The 27409-nt window shown below is 47.6% G+C and overlaps 1 protein-coding gene across 1 annotated transcript in view; it reads right to left on the bottom strand.

Annotated features, from left to right (window-relative positions):
• The window catches only part of LOC144601708 (protein shisa-5-like), a 69310-nt gene that overhangs the window by 10174 nt on the left and 31727 nt on the right, over positions 1-27409 (bottom strand). The window contains exon 2 of the mRNA XM_078413999.1: positions 14172-14290. Coding sequence (XP_078270125.1) covers positions 14172-14290 — 119 coding nt within the window. The remainder of the gene's footprint in view (positions 1-14171; positions 14291-27409) is intronic.

Below are 27409 nucleotides of genomic sequence, written 5' to 3'. Positions count from 1 at the left end.
AAGGGCCAAATAGCCTCCTCCTGTTCCTATTGTCTATGTTTCTATGTTTATCCTTCCTCAAATTTGGAGACCAAAACTGCGCACAATACTCCAGGTGTGGTCTCCGTACAGACGGCGCCCGTAGTCAGGATCGAACCCGGGTCTCCGGCGCTGCATTCGCTGTAAGGCAGCAACTCTACCGCTGCGCCACCGTGCCGAGGTAACAATATTGTATATCTTCTCATCTACGGTTTCCAGCATCTGCAGTCTCTGGTGTCTGCAACCTTGCCAGTACTTTGTTTGCGTAACAACCGGACAGACCTTGACAACAGCATGCCAGGAGATTATTTGGTTACATAATAAAGTGTATTCAAAACAACTCTGTACACCTCCTTCCATTACCACTGGGATAGACATTTTTAACCTTGGAGTGAGTATCATGCGTAGCTTCGATCTCTTTGGACAGTACAGCACACTAAAGGGCCCTTCGGCCCACAATGTCTGTGCCGAACCTGACGTCAAGGCCCACTCTTACCTGCCTGCACATAATCCATATCCCTCATTCCTGGCATATACACCCGCCCATACAAAAGTCTCTTAGATGCAACTATTATATCTGCCTCCACCACCACCACCACCCAATAACGTGTCCCAAGCACTTGCCACCCTCTGGGTTCAAATAAAACTTGCCTCACGCATCTCCTTTAAACTTTGCCCCTCTCATCTTAAAGCTTTACCCTCTAGTATCTGATATTTCCATCTTGGGGGGGTAGGTTCTGACTACATATCCATGCCTCTCATAATTTGATATCATTAATTTATATCCTTAGCTCAGAAAGAACAAACTTGCAGCAGATGGAGTGTAATGAAAGTCCATGAGGTGGGCTCCAGGGGCGATCAAATTGTTGCAGTGAGGAGAGAGCTTATATCCATTGGCGTGCAGGAAGGAAGTGCAGATGCTGGTTCAAACCGAAGATGGACACAAAATGGCGGCACGGTGGCGCAGCGGTAGAGTTGCTGCCTTACAGCGAATGCAGCGCCGGAGACTCAGGTTCGATCCTGACTACGGGCGCCGTCTGTACGGAGTTTGTACGTTCTCCCCGTGACCTGCGTGGGTTTTCTCCCAGATCTCCCACACTCCAAAGACGTGCAGGTTTGTAGGTTAATTGGCTGGGCAAATGTAAAAATTGTCCCTAGTGTGTGTAGGATAGTATTAATGTGCGGGGATCGCTGGGCGGCGCGGACTCGGTGGGCCGATAGGGCCTGTTTCTGCGCTGTATCTCTAAATCTAAAAATCTAAAAATGCTGGAGTAACTCAGCGGGACAGGCAGCATCTCTGGAGAGAAGGAATGGGTGACGTTTCGGGTCGAGACTCTTCTTCAGGCTGATGTCAGGGGAATGGGAGGTACATAGATAAGGAAGTGTCAGGTTTGAAAACAGGACAAAGCGAATGGAGATCAAGGAAAAAGTGGAATAGATCATTGTTTATTTGGGAGAACGTAACAACAAAGCAAGCAGAGATAAAATGTAGTCGGAGACAGTAAGACTGGTGGGAGAACTGGGAAGGGGGAGGGGATGGAGGGAGAGGGAAAGCAAGGGTTACTTGAAGTTAGAGACATCAATGTTCATACCGCCGGGGTGCCCAAGTGAAATATGAGGTGCTGTTCCTTCAAATGATAAGGTCAGTGTGGGAACGGGAGGGGGAATTAAAGTGTTGAGCAACCGCGAGATCAGGTCGGTTTTGGTGGACTGAGCGTAGGTGTTCAGCGAAACGATCGCCGAGCCCGTGCATTAGCGTATCGGAGAATGAGAGCGGGATCTAATTGAAACATGCACAATTCTGACAGGGGAGACAGATTCATAAGTTGATAAGTTCATAATTTCTGGGAGCAGAGTGAGGCCATTTGGCCCATCAAGTCTACTCCGCCATTCAATCAGGGCTGATCTAGCTTCCTCTCCCAACGCCCATCTCAGCAAGATCAGGTAATTAGGTCATGTGATAGGAGCAGAGTGAGGCCATTTGGCCCATCAAATCTACTCCTCCATTCAATCATGGCTGATCTAGCTTCCCCTCCCAACCCCAATTTCTTGCCCTCTCCTCAGAACCCCTGAAGACATTAAGGCAGAGATAGGTAGATTCTTGACTAGTACGGGTGTCAGGGGTTATGAGGAGAAGGCTGGAGGATGGAGGTTTGGAGGGAGAGATAGATCAGCCAAGATTGAATGGCAGAATAAACTTGATGGGCCGAATGGCCTAAATCTGCTCCTGTCACTTATGACCTTGTCAGATGCAGTCCGACTGCATGCTTTCAGATGTTATTTAGAGTGATTTTGTTGTTGTGATGAACTCGGGCAACTGGGATGTAATTTTATTCCTGAAACCAGTGGTCAGAGGCAACCTCACGCGCAGGCCTCTGCTGCCAGCAGTAACGTGAGCCAGGTCCCTGTCTTTCCCTTGTGAGGCAGCAGAGGGGCGTCCAGCTGTGCGAGCCATTCCTGACAAGCCTTACCCCCATCCCAGCCTTCGAACCCACTTGACCCAGAGCTGGGAGAGTAAACAGCTTCCCATGCTCATCGCCCCGACATTCACAAATGCCACGAACACGACTTCAGCACAAGACCTACAGTCTTGCTGCTTAAAAGGGGAGTAGATATACAGTGCCATCCATAACGTTTGGGACAAAGGCCCATCATTTATTTATTTGCCTCTGTACTCCACAATTTGAGATTTGTAATAGGGGGGAAAAAAATAATCACATGTGGTTAAAGTGCACATTGTCAGATTTTAATAAAGGCCATTTTTATACATTTTGGTTTCACCATGTAGAAATTACACCAGTGTTTATACATAGTCCCCCCATTTCAGGGCACCATAATGTTTGGGACACATGGCTTCACAGGCGTTTGTAATTGCTCAGGTGCGTTTAATTGCCTCCTTAATGCAGGCACTGTACACCGTATATCTGAGTGTGAAGAGGGGCCTCGACCCGAAACGTCACCTGTTCCTTCGCTCCAGAGATATTGCCTGTCCCGCTGAGTTACTCCAGCGTTTTGTGTCTATCTTAGATATACACACTAGGCCAGCACACAAAATAGGTTGCCCCATTTTATCTTCATGCAAACATGCTGCCTGAACATCCTCTCCGTGATCTTTATTTAATGCTCACTGTTTACTATCCAGCCTGCCCAGTGCAATTGAGAAGTGATGATACAGACTTGTTATTTGATTCTTGTATAACCACTTCCTCTGTGCACACAAAACTGATCGTAATGACATATAGACAGAAGATAAATACCTGGGGGAGCCTACCCGTCAAACAAATACATTTATTTTACACGGTGCCATAGTTTCTTGACATCAGTTTCCCAAATGACCATGAACTCTAACAACTCCCCACTGACTTTAGTGACCGACTGTAAACTAAAACTGACTTTAGTGACTGACTGAGTCACTGACTGACTGAGTTTAGAAGAATGAGGGGGGAACTCATTGAAATGTACTGAATAGTGAAAGGCTTGGGTAGAGTGTTTGGGGAGAAGATGTTTCCACTAGTGGGAGAGTCTACGACCAGAGGTCACAGCCTCAGAATTAAAGGACGTTCCTTTAGACAATAGGTGCAGGAGTAGGCCATTTGGCCCTTCGAGCCAGCACCGCCATTCAATGTGATCATGGCTGACCATTCTCAATCAGTACCCCGTTCCTGCCTTCTCCCCATTCCCCCTGGCTCCGCTATCCTTAAGGGCTCTATCTAGCTCTCTCTTGAATGCATTCAGAGAATTGGCCTCCACTGCCTTCTGAGGCAGAGAATTCCACAGAAGGAGATGAGGAATTTCTTTAGTCAGAGGGTGGTGAATCTGTGGAATTTTGCCACAGAAGGCTGTGGAGGCCGTCAGTGGATATTTTTAAGGCAGAGATAGCTAGATTTTTGATTAGTACGGGTGTCAGGGGTTAAGGGGAGAAGGCAGGAGAATGGAGTTAGGAGGGAGAGATAGAACAGCCATGATTGAATGGCGGAGTAGACTTGATGGGATAAATGGCCTAATTCTGCTCTCATTGCTTCTGACTGAAGGCCAATCAATCCCTTTAGAATAAGCGAGTTCGGTATTACAACTGTGCACGCCTGGGTCATGGGTCATTCGGGCTAAACGTTCTTGCCAGCTGAGCTACTGTGTGTGTGCAGACCTGCGTTTCATACGTATTTTCCAGTTTTGCTTCTTCGAGGTAAGAAAATACTGCTTTCAAAACTATTAACTAGGTGCATTTATGATTCATTTGTACAAAAGTACGATGACTTTGATGGTTTCATTAACCTTTCCACAGTCGTTTGCTGGCCCGCTTCGGTGAGTGAGCGAGATGGTGATGATTAATAACAACCATTTATTATTGTTTTTGTTTGGGGGAGGGGGAATGAAATGAAATGTATGATTTCTACAACTATCAATAGATAATATGAAAAGTATTCGTGGGGTTTTCACCTCTTACTTTTCTTTATTTGTTTGTTTGTTGACTTCTGAATGAGTTCTGCATGTACATGTTATTTTCTTACATTATTACTCTGCATGTACATGTGTAAGTAAACTTGTGTAGTACAAAACCTAGTCACCAGTCTCCAGACTAATCATGTCTCTTCTGATTCCCATTGCATTGGACAATTTTAACCAGTATTTGACATTCTAATCTTCAGTTATAATCTTGTGGTTGTATAAATGAGTTCAATATACTTGCACCATTTTCTTTTGCACTGTAACTTGTAATGGACTTGCTTGCAGATCGTGATTTGATAAGGTCCACGCAGTCGAAACAGATAATAAATAGATACCCAACACTGAGATGCACTCTCGACTGCACAGACATATTTATAGAATGGCCACGGCATCTGCAGTTGCAGGCTTTGACGCGGTCCGACTACGAGAAACACAACACTGTGAAACTATTGGTTGGAATTGCCCCAAACGGCATGATCACATTCTTATCAAAAGCTTGGGGGTGGGCGATCATCTGGTGCACACATTGTTAGGAAGGGTGGATTTTTGAATTTAGTTGATCCTGGGGATTGCATAATGGCGGATAGAGGATTTCCCATTCAAGAAGACTTGATGTTTCGCCAAGCCTATTTAGAGATTCCCCCTCTAAATAGAGATTATCAGCAAATGACCAGAGAACAAGTACACAAAACCAAGAAGGTTGCCAATGCTCGCATTCACAGGTCGCCTAAAGTGGTTTGACATCCTGAGAAACACTTTACCCGTCACTTTAGCTCCGCATATTGATGATATTTTCACCGTCTGCACAGCATTATGTCATTTACTGTCTCCATTGGTGTGTAAATGAGATGTTGTTGCACTTGCCGATCATTTTGATCAGACGTTCAACTTTATGTTCATCCAGATTTGATAATGAACTGAGATCCAGAACTCAATCAGTAAAAGTCCAGAAGTTCATACAACTCTTAATTCCTTTCATTTATTGTAATCATGTGTCAACCATTGTTTCAGTGTACATTAGCCATTAAGTTCACGAGCAACGCTCTTTGTTTAACCCGAATGACCTTTGACAAATCCCATGATTCCTTGCGTTTGTTTATCGAGATACCGAAGTGGCTTATTGTCATTTTGCCAGCTTGGATACCGGACATCGTCATGGAATATAGTTTCATCTGACAAGCAGAGCCAAAGTAAAAGACAAAGATATAACAATTCTATTCTATTCCCAGGCAGTGCTATAACAAGTTGTACATGCAAATGCTGCCTGGTCAATTGACTGTGCTTCCACAGAACACTGCAAGCAATGTGGACATATTTATTGCACAATTAGTTTCAGGCTCCTTCTTTAGGATTGAACGGGGCAAGTGGATGTGGAAAGTCATGACATGAAACCAGCAACCTCACAGTCAGACACGAGATGTGGCTGGGTCATAGGCCTGTCAGACTTTAGAGTAGAAATTTGTGTCCTGGGCCTGTGGGTACTTGGCTTACAAAGGCAGCGAGTGGGACCATGGCAGGATAGACTTTACAATCCCCAGCGGCTTACCCTGCAGTCAGCATTCACATGCTAACCTAGCCTATTGTACTTGCCGCTGGAACAACACAAATGCACACATGCAGTTGTTGCCGTTTGTAGTAAAGTATACACCCATGCAAAGCCTCCATCGCCTTCTGATGTGGTGACAGGAAGAGAGAGGGGGAGGGGGAGGAAGGGGGGGGGGAGAGAGGGGCAGGGACGAGAGAGGGGGAGGGATGAGGGAGAGGGGGAGGGAGGACGAGAGAGAGGGGGAGGGAGGACGAGAGAGAGGGGGAGGACGAGAGAGAGGGGGAGGACGAGAGAGAGGGGGAGGACGAGAGGGGGGGAGGACGAGAGGGGGGGGACGAGAGAGGGGGAGGGGTGAGAGAGGGGGAGGGATGAGAGAGGGGGGAGAACGAGAGGGGGGGAGAACGAGAGAGGGGGAGAACGAGAGAGGGGGAGAACGAGAGAGGGGGAGAACGAGAGAGAGGGAGGGAGAACGAGAGAGGGGGAGGACAAGTGGGGGATGGAGGACAAGGGGGGGAATGAGGGGGAGGGGGAACGAGAGGGGGAGGGGGAACGAAAGTGGGAGGGGGAAGGAAAGGGGAGGGGGAACGAAAGGGGGAGGGGGAACGAAAGGGGGAGGGGGAGGGGGAACGAGAGGGAGAGGGGGAACGAGAGGGGGAGGGGGAACGAGAGAGGGAGGGGGAATGAGAGAGGGAGGGGGAACGAGGGGGGGAACGAGAGGGGGGAACGAGAGAGGGGGAGAATGAGAGAGGGGGAGAATGAGAGAGGGGGAGAATGAGAGAGGGGGAGAACGAGAGAGGGGAGAATGAGAGAGGGGGAGAACGAGAGAGAGGGAGAACGAGAGAGAGGGAGAACGAGAGAGAGGTGAGAGAGAACGAGAACGAGGAGAGAGAATGACAGAGAGGGAGAATGAGAGAGAACAAAAGTGAGAACGAAAGAGACCAAACGAGAGATAACAAGAGAGAATGAGAGATAGAATGAGAGAGAGAGAGAGAGAGACATCACGTGTGATAATAAAGTACCATTCATTCATTCATTCATTCATGATGAAGTGGAAATGTTCCAGAGCTTCAAGTTCCAAGACCTAAATATCACCAATAATCTATCCTAGTCCAACCACAGTGATGTCAGGTTGGGCCAAGAATATACACGAATGCTTCTACTCCCTCATGAAGCTAAGGAAATTTGGCATGTCCCCGATGACTCTTACCAATTTCTACAGATGCACCATAGAAAACATGCTCTTGGGATGAAGAAACAGCTTGTTTTGTCAACACCTCTGCCCAAGACCACAAGAAATTGCAAAGTTGTGGACGCAGCCCAGTCCATCAGGCAAACCAGCCTCTACCCCCATCGACTCCATGTACACTTCACCCTGCCTCAGAAAAACAGCCAAGGACCACTTACATCCGGCCATTCCCTCATCTCGCCTCGCCCATTGGGCAGAAGATTCAAAAGATTGATTGCATTGCCATCAGACTCTGGAACAGATTCTCCCCTCTGTTTATAAAGCACTGAACAGACCCGTGTAAGCTCGGGGTGTAGTCCCAATCTCCTGGTTCTGGACCCGGCCAACATTGGGAACATTTTTCCTGCATCTAGTCCAGTCCTTTGCCCTCACGTTGCATCAATTTGAGCGTAAGTCAGCATACGGTCATAAAGTCACGTGATAGGTGCAGAATGAGGCCAATCGGCCCCTCAAGTCTACTCCACCATTTAACCATAGCTGATCTATCTCTCCCTCCCAACCCAATTCTCCTGCCTTCTCCCCATAACCCCTGACACCCGTACTAATCAACAATCTATCTCTGCTTTACAAAATATCCATTGACTTGGCCTCCACAGCCTTCTGTGGCAAAGAATTCCACAGAGTCACCACCCTCTGACTAAATAAATTCCTCCTCATCTTCTTCCTAAAGGAAGGTCCTTTAATTCTGAGGCTGTGACCTCTAACCCTAGACTCTCCCACTAGTGCAAACATCCTCTCCACATCCACTCTATCCAAGCCTTTTACTATTCAGTAAGTTGCCATGAGGTCCCCTTGCATCCTTCTAATCTCCAGCGAGTACAGGCCCAGTGCCGACAAACGCTCATCAATCAGCCAAAACATTATGACCACTGACAGGTGAAGTGAACACCATTGATTATCGTGCTACAATGGCACCTGTCAAGGGGTGGGATATATTAGGCAGCAAGTGAACAGTCAGTTCTTGAAGTTGATGTGTTGGATGCAGGAGAAATGGGCAGGAGTAAAGACCTGAGCGACTTTGACAAGGGCCAAATTGTTATGGCCAGACGACTGGGTCAGAGCATCTCTGAAACGGCAAGGCTTGTGGGGTGCTCCCGGTCAGCAGTGGTGAGTACCTACCGACAGTGGTCCGAGGAGGGACAAACCACAAACCGGCGACAGGGTGTTGGGCGCCCAAGGCTCATCGATACGCGAGGGCAACGAAGGCTATCCCGTCTGGTCCGAACCGACCGATAAGGCACAAGTCACAGAAAATTTCAATGGTTTGTCATGGGAGGAATGTGTCACAATACACAGTGCATCGCACCCTGCTGCGTATGGGGCTGCACACGGAGGACCAACAGCAGATTCGGCAGGTGGTCATAATGTTTTGGCTCATCAGGTCAGAATGTTTTGGCTGATTGGGTGTATGTTAATCCACTCAAAGCAGCAAGCATTAACTGGTCCCAACTCATTAACCTGCTGGGAACGGAGAATGCAGCACACATATGGAAGGAAGACGCAAGGTTCCTCCAGTTTGACAGTGAATCACAGGCAAGCTAACTTTTCCACTTGCTAACACCATCACCACATTTTTCCCAGAGGGCACAGCCCTGGAGAAGTGTTCGCCATCACCTGTAAGTGCCACCTACTTCAATGTCTTGCGCTGAGGCAGCAGGGCAAAGGCCGCGGGCGCCAACAGAATCAACAACCCCCCTTAGGAAGGCTGGCCCATTCCTGGGGGCGGAGTTGGATTCACTGGAGGATGATTTTGGAGGGGAGGATGGTCCTCAAACTGCGGAGCATCTTGGACAATGCAGCTGCCCCCCACCCGTGACACACTGGTCAACCTGAGGAGCACCTTTGGCAACAGACTGGCTCCCCCTAGCTGCAGGACAGAACGCCACAGGAGATCTTTATCCCCAAAACTGCTGGTGTTACTCAGCGGCTCAGGCAGCATCTCAGGAGAGAAGAAATGGGTGACAATGTCGTTGGTCTCTCTCTCTCTCTCATTCTATCTCCCGTTCTCTCTTGTTATCTCTCTTTTGGTCTCTTTCATTCTCACTTTTGTTCTCTCTCATTCTCCCTCTCTGTCATTCTCTCCCCTCGTTCTCGTTCTCTCTCTCCTCTCTCTCGTTCTCCCTCTCTCCCGTTCTCCCTCTCTCTCGTTCTCCCCCCTCTCGTACTCCCCCACTCTTGTTCTCCCCTCTCTCGTTCTCCCCTCTCTCGTTCTCTCCCTCTCTCGTTCTCTCCCTCTCTCGTTCACCCCCTCTCTCGTTCTCCCCTCTCTCGTTCTCCCCTCTCTCGTTCACCCCCTCTCTCGTTCTCTCCCTCTCTCGTTCACCCCCTCTCTCGTTCTCCCCTCTCTCGTTCTCCCCTCTCTCGTTCTCTCCCTCTCTCGTTCTCTCCCTCTCTCGTTCTCTCCCTCTCTCGTTCTCCCCCTCTCTCGTTCTCCCCCTCTCTCGTTCTCCCCTCTCTCGTTCTCTCCCTCTCTCGTTCTCTCCCTCTCTCGTTCTCTCCCTCTCTCGTTCTTCCCTCTCTCGTTCACCCCCTCTCTCGTTCTTCCCTCTCTCGTTCACCCCCTCTCTCGTTCTCCCCTCTCTCGTTCTCCCCTCTCTCGTTCTCCCTCCCTCTCTCTCTTCTCCCTCCCTCTCTCGTTCTCCCTCCCTCTCTCGTTCTCCCTCTCTCGTTCTCCCTCTCTCATTCTCCCCTCTCTCATTCTCCCCTCTCTCGTTCTCCCCTCTCTCGTTCTCTCCCTCTCTCGTTCTCTCCCTCTCTCGTTCTCTCCCTCTCTCGTTCTTCCCTCTCTCTCGTTCTTCCCTCTCTCGTTCTCCCCTCTCTCTCGTTCTCCCCTCTCTCTCGTTCTCCCCTCTCTCGTTCACCCCCTCTCTCGTTCTCCAACGTCACCCATTCCTTCTCTCCTGAGATGCTGCCTGACCTGCAGAGTTACTCCAGCTTTTTGTGATACCTTCGATTTGTACCAGCATCTGCAGTTATTTTCCTACACAGATAATTTTCCCTGTGGCGATCAAACTGTACACCTCCTCCCCCTCCTGTCGTGGGGTAGACTGGCTCCCCCCCCCTCCCCAATCTTTCCACATCCTTAACCCTGGACTTTCCACTCCTCACTTTAATTTCATGTTTTATGTATCCTCTTGTGCTTTATAACTGTTGATAGACCAATTTCCCTCCTGGGATAAATAAGGTTCTATCGTATTGTATCGTATCGTAATGACATCAGCACATGATTCAAGTGTTGCTGGTTCGGCTGTGATGAAGAGCACACCTGGTTCTGAAGTTCTTGCCAGCGTCTGGACATCCTTATCATCTGATTTTAGAAACATAGGAAATAGGTGCAGGAGGCCATTTGGCCCTTCGAGCCAGCACCGCCATTCATTGTGATCATGGCTGATCGTCCACAATCAGTAACCTGTGCCTGCCTTCTCCCCATACCCCTTGATTCCACTAGCCCCTAGAGCTCTATCTAACTCTCTCTTAAATCCATCCAGTGATTTGGCCTCCACTGCCCTCTGTGGCAGGAGAATTCCACAAATTCACAACTCTCTGGGTGAAAAAGTTCCTTCTCACCTCAGTTTTAAATGGCCTCCCCTTTATTCTCAGACTGTGGCCCCTGGTTCTGGAATCGCCCAACATTGGGAACATTTTTCCTGCATCTAGCTTGTCCAGTCCTTTTATAATTTTATACGTCTCTATAAGATCCCCTCTCATCCTTCTAAACTCCAGTGAATACAAGCCTAGTCTTTTCAATCTTTCCTCATATGACAGTCCCGCCATCCCAGGGATCAATCTCGTGAACCTATGCTGCACTGCCTCAATTACAAGGATGTCCTTCCTCAAATTAGGAGACCAAAACTGTACACAATACTCCAGATGTGGTCTTATCAGGGCCCTGTGCAACTGCAGAAGAACCTCTTTATTCCGCCACTGAAATCCTCTCGTTATGAAGCCCAACATGCCATTAGCTTTCTTCACTGCCTGCTGTACCTGCACGCCAACTTTCGGTGACTGGTGTACAAGGACACCCAGGTCTCGCTGCACCACCCCCTTACCTAACCTGACACCATTGCTGGCAATCCACACATCCACAAGTACTTTGCTGGGGTTGAAAATAGTGAGACGGGGGAGGGTGGAGGAGAAAAAAGGGGAAGGGAAGTGAGGGTGGGGGGGGGGGGGGGGAAGGACTGGATAGAGGAGGAGGATGGCAAGTAAGCAGAAGGGGAAGAAGTGGCGAGGGTTTGGTTACAATGAGTGACTGGGCCACCTCACCCAGACGCACACCGTGTTGAAATATATCGGCTTGAGCAGTGGATTCTCTGCAGTTCCAAAGACTAATTTAGAGCCAGCCAGAAATACTGCCAAAAATCAAATGAGTTCCACAGCTGCGAAGTAAAGACCAGTCCAAGAAACACATGTGCCCCTGCACTCTCAGACGTATCTCACAGGTTGTGAAAAGTTTCCAGTCATGAACAAGGCTCAGTTCTCTCATATTTTTTTAACTTAGTTTAGTTTAGAGATACAGCGCGGAAACAGGCCCTTCGGCCCACCGGGTCCGTACCAACCAGCGATCCCCGCACATTAACACTATCCTACACACACTAGGGGCAATTGACATTTATACCAAGCCAACTAACCTACAAACCTGGGTAGACACAAAGTGCTGGAGTAACTCAGCGGGTCAGGCAGCATCTCTGGAGAGAAGGAACGGGTGACCATTCGGGTCGAGACCCTTCTTCAGACTGAAGAAGGGTCTCGACCCGAAACGTCACCCGTTCCTTCTCTCCAGAGATGCTGCCTGACCCGCTGAGTTACTCCAGCACTTTGAGCCTCCCTTTGATTTTAAACCAGCATCTGCAGTTTTCTTTCCTCCACAACCTACAAACCTGCACGTCTCTGGAGCGTGGGAGGAAACCGAAGATCTCGGAGAAAACCCACGCGATCACGGCGAGAACGTAAAACTCGGTACAGACAGCACCTGTAATCGGGATCGAACCCGGGTCTCTGGCGCCATAAGGCAGCAACTCTACCGCTGCGCCACCTTATCTTATATTTTGATTTTTTTTTGTTTCAATGCATTCGGTTTGCAATAACGGCAGCTGAGTAGAAATCCCGAGAAGTCCACACGCAGGCACTGATCTCAAGTTACAACAGGCATGGATGGGGTCAGCCATGTTTAGCTGTCAAGACAATACGTGACAGGTTACACCCGGCCTTCTAAATGGCGCAGAAACCTGATGCACAGTCGCAGGGGGAAAAAACGTAAACATGTGAACTGCAAATACAACCGAGAATATATTTGCAAATGAAAGGAAAAAAATTAACCCTGTCCAATAAGTGTATATCGGGGGTGGCCAAACTTGCTTAATGTAAGAGCCACATACGATAAAGTTCAGATGTTTGAGAGCCGCAAGACATGAACAAAAGAGCCGCAAGACATGAACTTTTTACTAACCATGAACATTAAACTTACGTTTTATTCCAATGGAGTCTCAATTCATACCCAGTAAATAATTATAAAGCTTGAAATTTTTTCTTATTTACCTTTTATATTAACTGTGATGAAAAAAGGAGCTCAGCCAACATATTTCCAAGAGCCGCATATTAAAGGTCAAAGAGCCGCATGTAGCTCGCGAGAGGCGGTTTGGCCACCCCTGGTGTATATCAAAGTGGTCATTTTTGGAGGTAACAAAATAGTGAAGGGGGTTGAATCCGAAACGGGCAAGTTATGCATGTAGGCAGACCAGCAACTAATGGGGCAGCAAGGAAAATCAAGGCCCATCTCCCTCCATTCCCCACATATGCATGTGCCCATTTAAAAACCTCTGCAAAATCCACATCTTGGAGACAGTGTCAGGGAATCAAAGTGTCATCTGTAGAGATTTTAGGAAAGAGTATTTTGCCACTCAGAAAGAAAGCATTGGGGTGTTTTGGGTGGGGAAACTATACTGGAATACTACTTTAAGGACTGAGGGAAGAATTAGGAGACACCATGAAGCTAGTTAAAAAGTTACTTTTGGGATGGATATTTGGACATTCTTCCCAACTGCGTTTGCTCAACGTTTGGCAGCAGCTTCCATGTACATACGTGGAGCCAGAAACATTCAGCGACTACCACAGGAGACGGGCAACAACTCATTAACCTCCTGCATAATATTCCCAAACCATTCTTACTTTATACTGAACACTTTTGATTAGATTTTGATGGATTCTTGATTAGGAGGGGCGTCAGAGGTTATGGGGAGAAGGCAGGAGAATGGGGTTAGGAGGGGGAGCTAGATCAGCCGTGATTGAATGGCGGAGTAGACTCGATGGGCCGAATGGCCCAATTCTACTCCTATTCCTTGTGACAATAGACAATAGACAATAGGTGCAGGAGGAGGCCATTCGGCCCTTCGAGCCAGCACCGCAATTCAATGTGATCATGGCTGATCATTCTCAATCAGTACCCCGTTCCTGCCTTCTCCCCGTACCCCCCCGACTCCTCTATCCTTAAGAGCTCTATCTAGCTCTCTCTTGAATGCATTCAGAGAATTGGCCTCCACTGCCTTCTGAGGCCGAGAATTCCACAGATTCACAACTCTCTGACTGAAAGAGTCTTTCCTCATCTCCGTTCTAAATGTCCGACCCCTTATTCTTAAACTGTGGCCCCTGGTTCTGGACTCCCCCAGGAACATCATTCCAAGGGGGAAACGCTGCTGCACGGAGAGGAACGCAGCTGGTTCAGGGTGCGGTGTTGTTAGATAAACTTCTCACGACTGTCTTTTGCTGATAAAGAATACATGCAAATACAGATATCCAGTTTCATCCGAACAGACACGACCAACGATCAACGGAAATGACGAAGGCATTTCCGTTGATCGGTGGTCGTGTCTGTTCGGATGAAACTAACCCCTTTAATGATGAACGAGGGCTACTTACGTTGGCGTCCTCTGCGTGCGAGCTTGTAGAGGAGACAGCAGGGGCAGCAAAGGCAGAGTACAAGCGAGAAAAGGAATATCCCGAAGAAGCTCACTCCAATCGCCACGAACGAGCTAAAGCTGAAACAAAAGCAACACCAGCACACGTCAGCAAAAGGAATTGCCCATTAAACCCACACACATTAAACCCACACAAAAAAAATAATCAAATCAACAGAAAACAGTACCGTGCGCACACATCTAACGTGCGGGAAGGATCTGCAGATGATGTAGGGGAAAAAACTGCACATGCTAGTTTAAATCGAAGGTGGATGCAGGAAAAATGTTCCCAATGTTGGGCGAGTCCAGAACCAGGGGCCACACACACAGTCTAAGAATAAAGGGGAGGCCATTTAAAACTGAGGTGAGGAGAAACTTTTCCCACCCAGAGAGTTGTGAGTCTGTGGAATTCTCTGCCACAGAGGGCAGCGGAGGCCGATTCACTGGATGGATTTAAGAGAGAGTTACTGATTGTGGACGATCAGCCATGAGCACAATGAATGGCGGTGCTGGCTCGAAGGGCCGAATGGCTTCCTCCTGCACCTATTTTCTACTTTCTATGTAGACACAAAATGCTGGAGTAACTCAGCGGGTCGGGCAGCATCTCTGGCGAGAAGGAGTGGGTGACGTTTCGGGTCGAGATCCTTCCCTCAGACTGAGAGTCAGGGGAGGGGGGATCTAACCTAGTTTGAGTAATTTTAAAAGGTTGCAACATATTTAGAACAGCACAATATGGGCAGGGTACACACATTGCTTCGAGCAAGCCACGTACAAACTGCACTGTCCCAGATTTACAAGGCCACTACATGAAGGTGAGACAACCACTGAGGAAGCTTGGTGAAATTTCTGAGCAGCTTGACTTGGTTTTATTTAACTCTGAGCGTCACGTTCCAACATGACCCTTTGTAACCTGGGATGGCAGGACTTTCATATGAAGAAAGACTGGATAGGCTCGGCTTGTACTCGCTGGAATTTAGAAGATTGAGGGGGGATCTTATAGAAACTTACAAAATTCTTAAGGGGTTGGACAGGCTAGATGCAGGAAGATTGTTCCCGTTGTTGGGGAAGTCCAGAACAAGGGGTCACAGCTTAAGGATAAGGGGGAAGTCTTTTAGGACCGAGATGAGAAAGTTTTTTTTCACACAGAGAGTGGTGAATCTGTGGAATTCTCTGCCACAGAAGGTAGTTGAGGCCAGTTCATTGGCTATATTTAAGAGGGAGCTAGATGTGGCCCTTGTGGCTAAAGGGATCAGGGGGTATGGAGAGAAGGCAGGTACGGGATACTGAGTTGGATGATCAGCCATGATCATATTGAATGGCGGTGCAGGCTCGAAGGGCCGAATGGCCTACTCCTGCACCTATTTTCTATGTTTCTATGTAACACAGAATAACACATCGGCCATATTTATTCATCGGATGTCTCAGCAGCCGTGATTTTTTGGTTATTCAATAATTATTTTTAAAGCCAACGGCCTGATTTTACACAAGTTTGCCTGACCTTTCGATGACAGAGCAGATCGGGCTGAATGAAATGCTCATTTCCACACTCCTTCTGCCATATTTACATCCCAAACAATTCTCTTGAAACCAACCTCTGGTGACTGTAACTCCATGACTCCATGTTACTAGAAAGTTATATAATCCAAGAGTACACTCAATATTGTCAGGAGGCACTCTGACCAAAGGCTTAGCAAGGTTAAAATAACTAAAATGACTAATTTTGTAAGAATAAGAAAGCCATCTTGTTGGAGAGAACAAATAAAATCGAATAGTGAAAGGCTTGGATAGAGTGGATGTGGAGAGGATGTTTCCACCAGTGGGAGAGTCTAGGACTGGAGGTCATAGAATAAAAGGACATTCCTTTCCGAAGGAGATGAGGAGGAATTTCGTTAGTCAGAGGGTGGTGAATCTGTGGAATTCTTTGCCAACAGAAGGCTGTGGAGGCCAAGTCAATGGATATTTTTAAGGCAGAGATAGATTCGTGATTAGTACGGGTGTCAGAGGTTATGGGGAGAAGGCAGGAGAATGGGGTTGAGAGGGAGAGATAGATCAGCCATGATTGAATAATGGAGTAGACTTGATGGGCCGAATGGCCTAATTCTGCTCCAGTCACTTATGAATTTATGAAAATGTTCGTGGTTCAACAAAAAGTCCATAGTTTTGTTTTTTAAATTCCATTCTCAAGGGCGGAACTGTGACGTAGCCTTGTAGATGTTAGCGTAGCCGCCTCACAGCACCAGAGGCCAGTGTTGGATCCTGACCTTGGGAGCTGTCTGTTTGGGGATCGCATGCTCCCCTGTGATCACGTGGGGTTTCCTCACCCATCCCATGGACGTGCGGGTTTGCAAGTCAATTGGTCTTTGGAGATTGTCTCCAGTGTGTATGTAGATGTGAAAGTGGGGTAACGGATCTAGTGAGCAGGGGTGATCGATGGTCGGTGTGGACTCACTGGGCCGTGGTCCACACTGTATCTTTCAATTCATCCATCTATTTTTCTTCACTGTTGGTACAGAGGATGAGTGAATTGTAGGACCTCCTGGGATACCCGATTCTTAAATTAGAGGAACAGCACCTCATATTTCACTTGGGCAGCTTACACCCCAGCCTTATGGAGTAACTCAGCGGGACGGGCAGCATCTCTGGCGAGAAGGAATGGGTGACGTTTCGGGTCGAGACCCTTCCCTCAGACTGAGAGTCAGGGGAGAGGGAATCTAACCTAGTTTCAGTCATTTTAAAAGGTTGCACCATATTTAGAACAGCACGATATGGGCAGGGTACACACATTGCTTCGAGCAAGCCACGTACAAACTGCACAGTCACAGATTTCCGAGGCCACTACATGAAGGGTGAAACAACCACTGAGGAAGCTTGGTGAAATTTCTGAGCAGCTTGACTTGGTTTTATTTAACTCTGAGCGTCACGTTCCAACATGACCCTCTGTAACACAGAATTACACATCGGCCATGTTTATTCATCGGTCTCAGCAGCCGTGATTTTTTGGTTATTCAATAATTATTTTTAAAGCCAACGGCTTGATTTTACGCAAGTTTGCCTGACCTTTCGGTGACAGAGCAGATCGGGCTGAATGACATTGACTTCTCTACCTTGAAGTAACCCTAGCTTTCCCCCTTTCTCCATCCCTCCCCCTTCCCAGTTCTTCGACCGGTCTTACTGTCTCCGACTACATTTGACCTATTCTACATTTTCCTTGATCTCCATTCCTTTTGTCCCTTTTTCACGCCTTTCACTTCCTTATCCATGATTCTCCCTCTCCCCTGACATCAGTCTGAAGAAGGGTCTCGACCCGAAACGTCACCCATTCCTTCTCTCCAGAAATGCTGCCTGACCCGCTGAGTTACTCCAGCATTTTGTGTCTATCTTCGGTTTAAACCAGCATCTGCAGTTCCTTCCTACACATCTTGACATAGTTTAATGTGTTGTACACTGGCCTTGATGAGTGGTATTGCTGGTTGGAGCTCTCATTACTGGTTGCCCCTTAGAGTTACAGCTTGTAACTAGGCTATGCTCGAAAACAATTCAGTGAATTCTTTGGAGGGAACTGCAGATGCTGGTTTATACTGAAGATAGATAAAGTGCTCGAGTAATTCAGCGGGTCAGGCAGCATCTCTGGAGGAAAGGAATAGGTGATATTTCGGGTCGAGACCCTTCCTCAGACCCTCCTTCATGTCTGAAGGGTCTCGACCCGAAGCATCACCTATTCCTTTTCTCCAGAGATGTTGCCTGACCCACTGAGTTACTCCACCACTTTGAGTCTATCTTCAGTGAATGTTTTCTTTGATCGGTGGACAAGGCTTTGACAGGTTTTGTGTAATGTTCATCGATTTCACCATTTTACTGATTGTTTAGTTTACAGTACACCATCATTCCTGATAGCATGATTAGTGGTGTCATGCCATCCAGTTTACATAAATAGCATCATTCAAAGGCCAAACACGGTTAGACAGCACTAATTGACAGAGAAAGCATAAAACATGTCGAACTCTGAATCACCCTAAAGTACTACATTAAAATGTATTAATCATCACTTTTCACATACACTTAACAGGGCTTGTATTCCGTTTATCCACAGATTAAAATGAATGCGGTACTAAATCCCACACCGCTTCATCTTGGCTAATGCAGTGGTCTCTTCACAGGCTGCAGGTAGTTAACTACTGCCAACATCTCTTTATTTCTGTTTTATCTTTGGTCCAACACTTTCACGGAGATAAAGTATAAGGTGGCCACGGTGGCGCAGCGGTAGAGTTACTGCCTTACAGTGCTTGCAGCGCCGGAGACCCGGGTTCGATCCCCATTGCGGGTGCTGTCTGTACGGAGTTTGTACGTTCTCCCACGTGACCTGCGTGGGTTTTCTCCGAGATCTTCAGTTTCCTCCAACACTCCAAAGACGTACAGGTTTGTAGGTTAATTGACTTGGCGTAGGTGTAAAAATTGGCCCTCGTGTATGTAGGATAGAGTTAATGTGCGGGGATCACTGGTCGGTGTGGACTGGGTCTCTAAACTAAACTAAAACTATATTTGAGCACAATTGTGAAAGGAAGTTACACATAGCAGGTATAAATGTCCCATTCCACATAACTGTGCAATTAGAGCCAAATTCACATCTTCCTTTAAAAAGAGCAAGGTTGTGCAAACCTACTTATACGCACACGCGTTCACCAGCATTTTACACATCGATTGACATTTTGTAGACAATAGGTGCAGGAGGAGGCCATTCGGCCCTTCGATCAATGTGATCATTCTCAATCAATACCCCGTTCCTGCCTTCTCCCCATACCCCCTGACTCCACTTTCCTTAAGAGCTCTATCAAGCTCTCTCTTGAATGCGTTCAGAGAATTGGCCTCCACTGCCTTCTGAGGCAGAGAATTCCACAGATTCACAACTCCCTGACTGGAAAAGTTTTTCCTCATCTCGATTCTAAATGGCCTACCCCTTATTCTTAAACTGTGGCCCCTTGTTCTGGACTCCCCCAACACTGGGAACATGTTTCCTATGTTTTCGCTGGCTGACATGGTGCAAAGGCAGGCAGGCGCACAAACTCCTCGTGTGGTGTTGGACTAAAAGGGCTCAGCTGGATGGTCCCAACACAACATGGCGCCAACACCAATCCTAGCGCAGCTTCTGCAACCACACTGTGGTGTTTGTGAACAACAAACCCAGACCTCCACAAATATCTCTGTGCTGTCACTTCCTCAGCTCGCTCGCACTCCAGCCCCGTGTCAGCCGAGTCCCAGTTGGTAGTCCCACTCTGGCCTCTGTGTCGGGAAACCACGGGGTCAAGCCCCACAGTCCAGAGACTGTCGCAAGTCAAGTTTATTGGCATAAGCACAAGGAAGGTGAGGTACGTAGGAAAATAACTGCAGATGCTGCTACAAATCGAAGGTAGACACAAAATGCTGGAGTAACTCAGCGGGTCAGGCAGCATCTCTGGAGAGAAGGAATGGGTGACGTTTCGGATCGAGACCCTCCTTCAGACTGATGGTGAGGTAAACGTGCAATGGAAATCTTGCTTACAAGCAGCATCAGAGGCACATAGGCTTGGACAAACACTCAACATTTTACCTCAATTCTAGTTTAGTTTAGTTGGAGATACAGCTAAACTAAACTAGCTTAGCTGTATTAGTGGAAACAGGCCCGTTGGCCTACCGAATCCGCGCCCACCAGCGACTTACACTATCCTACACACATTCGGGGCAATTTACCAAAGCCAATTAACCCACAAACCTTCATGTCTTTGGAGCGCGGGAGGAAACCGAAGGTCTCGGGTCATGAGGAGAGCGAACAAACTCTGTGCAGACAAGCACCCGTGAACCCGGCTCTCTGGCGCTGTAAGTGTTGTAAGGCAGCAACACTACCGCTGCGCCACCGTGCCGCCCCTTAAAGCGAAGGATATCTATACCCCACTACCACTACTGTTGCAGTTGACTACACCGCAGTTGAGGACATCGTGGGCGTTAGCACACCGGAAGTGCAGTGGGAAAGCCTAGTCCTTGGGGAGCCACCTTTTGGATCACGGTCCCCCCCCCTTGCCAGGTAAGTATAATACAGTCACAAGACAAAGACTGCATAAAGAAACTAGACACGAGTGCTCAAAACAATGAAGAAAACAACCCCACGATAGTACGAGAGGTGGACCCTGATGCTCCATTGCCAAGCGAGGATTAGGGTTGTGCAGATTGGGTCAGGAACCTCATGGTTGTAGGAAGGTAACTGCTCCCGAGCCTGGTGTGGTGGGACTTCAGGTGGGGCCTGGTGGGGTGGTGGCACTGAGAAAGAAGAGAGGGCATGGCCCATAATCCCCTCTGCCTCCATTCCCTACCATGTCCGCGAGTCCATTTAAAAGCCTCTCTAATGGCACTGTGGAGAGAGGATCACTGATGAGAGGTGCCGAGACAGCGCCTCATGTAGATGCTTTCATAGTGGGGAGGACTGTGCCTGTGATGGACCGGGTGAGTCCACATCTCTCTGCAACCTCTTGTGTTCCTGCGCATTGGCATTGTCACACAGGCCATGATGCAACCAATGAGGATATTCCAGGAAAGAGTGGGTCGGCATATGATGAGCATTTGACTACACTTGGCCTCTACTCGCTGGGGTTTAGAGGGGGGACCTCATTGAAACTTACAGAATAGTGAAAGGCACAGATAGAGCAGATGTGGAGAGGATGTATCCACCGGTGGGAGAGTCTAGGACCAGAGGTCACAGCCTCAGAATTAAAGGGCGCTCTTTTAGAAAGGAGGTGAGGAGGAACTTCTTTAGTCTGAGGATAGTTAATCTGTGGAACTCATTGCCACAGAGGGCAGTGGAGGCAAAGTCGGTGGATATTTTTAAGGCAGAGGTAGACAAATTCTTGATTAGAACGGGTGTCAAGGGTTAAGGGGAGAAGGCAGGAAAATGGAGGCAGAGATCAGCCATGATTGAATGGCAGAATGGACTCGATGGGCCAAATGGCCTAATTCTAACTTGTGAACTTGCGATACTTCCTACATTACATCAGTAGAGTTGTACTGGTGTATTTGGGGACATGCTGGATCTATTTACACGTAGGGGATTGGTGACACAACCAGTGTGGGAGTTGAATCAGAAACAGACACGTTGCGTATGTTGGCAGACCAGCAACTGATGGGGCAGCAAGGAAGAACGGGTGAAGTATACACACCCGAATGGTATGAAGGTGACCCAGGAGTTGAGAACATTCAGCGCTAACTATGATCAACTCAAGGAGCACAACAGTCAAGAAAACCAGCTGCCTCCCAGAACAACAGCTCCAGCTTAGCTAACGGGTAATTTTGTGACGTGCTAATCAGACTTTACTTCAGAATCATGGCCAGCATTAGCTGTTACGCATGGAACATTGAACAGTACAGCACAGGAACAGGCCCTTCAGCCCACAACCTCCATGGTGGATAAGATGCCAAGTTAAACTAATCTCCTCTGCCCGCGGTGGATCCATGCCCCTCCATTCCCTGCCCATCTCTGTGCCCCGTTTAAAAGCCTCTCGAATGCCACCTTAAAAAAAGACATTCAAATCTTGGTGGCAGTGGAGGAATCGGAGTGAAATCTCGAGAGTTTCCAACTCAGAAAGAAAGCATCGGGGTGTTTTTGTGTGGGGGAAATATACTAGAATACTACTGCAAGGACGGAGGGAAGATTGAGAAGCCAGTGTTAAACAAATTAACGGTACTTTTGGGATAGTTCTTCCCAACTAAGTTTGCTCAACATGTGGAAGATGCTTCTGTGTGCACCTTGGAGCCAAAAGCTTCCAACAACTACCACAGGAGATGGACGTCATCTCATTAGCGCCATGCATAATATTCCTAAACCATTATTAGTTCATATTGAACATAGACTCGATGGGCCGAATGGCCTAATTCTACTCCTTTTCTTTGTGAACCGTACTGAGAATGCTACTACAGTTGCCTGGGGCTACACCCCTGCCCTTGCTTGACCAGTGACCTCCAATCCGGGGACACTCACTACCAGTGCTGATCCAACCATTCGTCTGTTCAATACAACAGCTGCAAGCACTGATGATTAAATCTTCAGAAATGTGGATCCCATGACTGTCTTATGCAATTACACATGGAACCAATCAAAGAATTCGCGTAGAAGTAGCAGTGCTGGCAAACCATTGCTGGGAGTTTGGAATGTGGCATCGTTATCACGGCACAAACTCAAACTCAAAACACATTCATTCCCTTGGCAGCAGCATTAGTCTTTTCCTTGAAGGCAGACACATGACACAGGCTTGTATACACTGGAATTTAGAAGGTTGAGAGGAGATCTTATGGAAACGTATAAGATTATTAAGGGGTTGGACACGTTAGAGGCAGGAAACATGTTCCCAATGTTGGGGGAGTCCAGAACAAGGGGCCACAGTTTAAGAATAAGGGGTAGGCCATTTAGAACTGAGATGAGGAAAAACTTTTTCAGTCAGAGAGTTGTGAATCTGTGGAATTCTCTGCCTCAGAAGGCAGTGGAGGCCAATTCTCTGAATGCATTCAAGAGAGAGCTGGATAGAACTCTTAAGGATAGTGGAGTCAGGGGGTATGGGGAGAAGGCAGGAACGGGGTACTGATTGAGAATGATCAGCCATGATCACATTAATAATAATAATAATAATGCATTTTATTTATATAGCGCTTTTCATATACTCAAAGACGCTTTACAGAGATTTAGAGAACATAGGGAAATGAATAAATAGATAAATAAGTAAATAAGTAAACGAACAGAGAAAGGAGACAGAAGGTGAGGTGACCTTCAGTGGTTGAAGGCAGTACTGAACAGGTGAGACTTCAGCGACATTGAATGGCGGTGCTGGCTCGAAGGGCCGAATGGCCTCCTCCTGCACCTATTGTCTATTGTAAGACGCTGGAGTAACTCAGTGGGTCAGACAGCACCTCCGGAGAAAAGGAATGGGTGGCGTTTCAGGTCGAGAGCCTTCTTCAGGCTGAGAGGGAGGGGAGAGGGAAACGAGAGGTATAGATGGTGATGCAAGAGAGGGGTTAGTCCTTTAGTTGAGCTAGACAGCGGAAGGAGAGGAAGATTCCTCATCCACCTCCTCGGTAAAACAGTCAGAAGCTCTCTTTAGGCAGTTCTTCCTCCTCAGTACAAAATGGAGACCAGAAAAAAAAGGTTCAGAACAGGAAAAGCAACAGGATCTCAAAACCAAAATCAAGACCAATCCCACACAACCTCATTCTTTCATAAAGTAATCAGATATAATTAAACACTGCAACGCCCCTTATTTACCTACATTAAAAGCATTATGCAAAGAGTTGAAGCTGTTGCAACTCCATACAATATTGCTGCTGTGTAATTAAGGCTTGATGTAGCAGAGATGTGCTTTCTCCAGCACAGCAGACACATTGTTCTCCGATTCATTGCAATCTATATACTAAAAGTCTAGTTTGTTTGTTTGTTTGTTCCTGAACTACAGCCAAAACGGTACACGATAGCGCCACAATTTCAGGCCCACCTTACTCACCGTCGCTCCTTTGGTGCCATTGGAAGTTTCATTGAAATCGGTGTTATAATTTTTAAGATATTCACATTTTAAAGTTTAAATCTATCTCCTAGGGAGGGAGGAGGGAGGGAGGGAGGATAAGGGGGGTTAATGGAGATGGAGTGGGGGGAGGGGAAGGGGGGAGAGGGGGAGGGGGTAGAGGGAAGGGGGGAGGGCGAGGGGAGGGGGGGAGGAGAGGGTGCTGCACCAATGCAAGAGAGGTTTGGGCCCAACGGGTCCACTTGGTCTAGTCTTTAATAAAACTCAAGGCCTGATTAAAAGTAGTGCACTGTAGAATTGCAATGATGACTTTATCCATTGTAAATGACATAATGAGCCAATTTCCAGCACAACTCACTGCATGACAAAACAGCTCCTTTAATTGACATCCCACCCACCGTCCCACTCCACTGCCCTCCATCATGGCCAAGGTGCCAACCAGCTACAAGATGCACTGGGGCAGGTTGGCAAGGCTTCATCGACACTACCTTCCAAAACAGCAACCTCTTTTAGCGGCACAGTGGAAGTGGTGCAGCGGGTAGAGCCGCTGCCTCACAGCGCCAGAGTCCCGGGTTCGATCCTGACCTCAGGTGCTGTCTGCACGGAGTCAGAGCCTGCTCAACCTCTCCCTGTAGCTCAGTCCTGGCAACACCCTCAAAATTCTTCTCTGCACCCTTTCCAGCTTGACACCATCTTTCCTATAACATGGTGACCAAAACACAATAATTTAAATGTGGCCTCACCAACGTCTTATACAACTGCAGCATGACCTCCCAACCTCTATAGCCAATACTGTGACTGATGAAGGCCAATGTGCCTCTCTGATCACCCTCTCTATCTGTGATGCCACTTTCAAGGAACTATGTGCATGCAATCCTAGATCCTTCTGCTCCACCACACTCTCCAGATCCCTACAATTCACTGTGTAGGTCCTGCCCATGTTAGATTTTCCAAAGTGCAATACCTCACATTTCACTATTAAATTCCACCAGCCATTCCTCAGCCCATCCCTTCAAGATTCTGCTGCAATTTAACCCACTACAATACCACCCACTTTGGCGTCATCTGCAAACGTGCTAATCATGCCATGTACGTTCTCATCCAAATCATTGATGTAGACGACAAACAGCAATGGGACCAGCACCGAACCCTGAGACACACACCATCCTCCCACACCACCACTGTTGGACGAAATCCAGATCTTCGCTTTCCTCCCACACTCCAAAGACGTACAGGTTAGTCAGTTAATTGGCTTGGTAAATGTAAAAATTGCCTCCAGTGGATATATCCTATAGGATAGTGTTAAGTGCGGGGATCGCTGGTCGGCAGCAGACCCGGTGGGCCGAAAGGGCCTGTTTCCGCGCTGGTATCTCTAAACTAAACCACTAGTCACAGGCCTCCAGCCCAAACAACAACCTTTGCCATCACCCTCTGCTTCCTTCCATGAAGCCAATTCTCTAACTGTTCAGCTGTCTCTCCTTGGATCCCATGTGACCTAACCTTCCAGAGCAGCCTACCATAAATGTCAAAATCAGCAAATTATAGTTTTAAAAAAATTGCAGTACTCGGGACTGAGATTGCTTTTGTTTATACCAGCAACCCTGGCTTGCCTTAGCAACCGAGTTCTAATTTGGGAAGGTTATTTTATATCCTTTGCCTACGCAAGTAGCTAATGTCAATACGGGAAAATATTAAGGAATGTAGCAAACATAGCTAAAACAAAATTAAAACTTGCCAGCACAGGACAGGACTGCCCGAGCACTGTGAATTGGCTTCACATGTTTGTCTGGCCATTTTCCATGTTCAGTCCAGTTTATTGTCACGTGTACCGAGGTACAGTGGAAAGCTTTTGTTGCATGCTATCCAGTCAGCAGAAAGACAATACATAATTACAAATGAGCCATTTACAGTGTACAGATACATGATAAGGAAGTAACATAGTTAAAGTAAGAAATGTTGTTGTTGGAGTGGCGATTTAAGAGTGTGGTGCTATTGTAATAAGTGATCGTAAAACTGCGTCTGTGGTTAATCCTGGAAGTCGGATCCTGCCAAGGTCATTGAAAATCCCGCTGCTCCTGCCCAAAGTTGCATCAGCCATTGCTGCTGGAACGGCACTGGATCATGGTTAACATACATACATCAGGTGGCAGGACAAAATTCCCGACACAGAGGTCTTGGAACGGGCCGGAATCCCCAGCGTCCACACCCTCCTACGGGAAAGTCCAAGCCAGATGGGCAGGCCATGTCGTCAGAATGCCCGAGAGTCGACTGCCAAAACAGCTTCTGTATGGAGAACTGTGTCGGGGCAAGCACTCAGTAGGAGGACAGAAGAAACGGTTTAAGGACTGCCTCAAAGTGTCCCTCAAAGACTTGGACATCAACCTCAGCACTTAAGAGTCTCTTGCTCTGGACCGTCCAACCTGGCGTAGCAAGCTCACCACAGGAGCCCGTGCAGCAGAGAACAGACGCACTGCAGATGCCCAGAGGAAACGCACCGCGCGCAAGGCCCGGGCTACCTCCACTTCCACTGCAGCACCCATCCACTTGTGTCCTACGTGTGGGCGTGCCTTCCGGCCCGGATTGGCCTCACCAGTCACTTCCGGACCCACAGTCACCAATCCTCCAACTGAAAGTGTCATCTTCCAACCCGAAGGACGAACAACAGCATATGATTAAAAGCAGGAGTAGGCTCCTCAGCTGACAATCCAACAAGGTCATAGGTGATCTCAGCTGATCAAACTGCATCTTCAACTCTGCCCTCCTGCCTACCACTTCTCCCCCCCTTTGCTAATCCACCTCTGCCTTAAAGGGGTACCCTTTAAAAATGCCAAAGGCTCACGACACTCAAAGACTCACAACCAAAAGAGAAACACTTCACCTCACTTCTGACTAAAATGAGCAACCCATCACTTTTATCACAAAATGCTGGAGTAACTCAGCGGGTCAGGCAGCATCTCAGGAGAGAAGGAATAGGTGATGTTTCGGGTCGAGACTCGAAACGTCACCCATTCCTTCTCTCCTGAGTTGCTGCCTGACCCCACTGAGTTACTCCAGCATTTTGTGATAGCTTTAATTTGTACCAGCATCTGCAGTTATTTTCTAAACCATCAGTTTTAAGCAGTGATCCCTAGTTTTGAGATTTCCCCTATTGCTAACTCTGCTTTCACTTGCCATGGCACTGAACTCTGGAGCCTGTCCCAAAGCTTCCCGCCTATCTGCCACTCTGCTTCTAAGGTGCTCCTCAAAATCTCTTTGTTTTTGTATCCTGACCCCAATTTCAACTTTGCTGGCTCCTTATCAAATGATTTATTTGACAGCACAAGTGTGCATTGCATCTAAATATTCTTTGTTGCATTAACGGTGTTAAAAATGAACGCAGTTGTCACTTCGATAGGCACCGTAGACGCCAAGGAGATTGTCTTTCAAATTGCATGGAGATGTCGAGTATTTTGCACTAAAACATGCACATTAACATGAGCCCCAGCTTTAAAATGTCACTGAAAATCTCCTTCACACTAATTAACTGATACCAAAGCACTTTAATGTTTCATATGTGGCGAGGCAGTGCCGTTCTCCTGACTGACCAACGAACCACCAACTAAATGGTACAAAATGTAAAGGCAGAAGGACGTATGCTTCCCACACTCGAAGATCCAGAGAATAAACTGCCGAT

The sequence above is a fragment of the Rhinoraja longicauda genome, chromosome 17 (genome assembly GCF_053455715.1).
Source record: "Rhinoraja longicauda isolate Sanriku21f chromosome 17, sRhiLon1.1, whole genome shotgun sequence".
Classification (NCBI taxonomy): domain Eukaryota; kingdom Metazoa; phylum Chordata; class Chondrichthyes; order Rajiformes; family Arhynchobatidae; genus Rhinoraja; species Rhinoraja longicauda.
The sequence above is the reverse complement of the archived record's forward strand: the minus strand, read 5'-3'. Positions and strand labels throughout refer to the sequence as shown.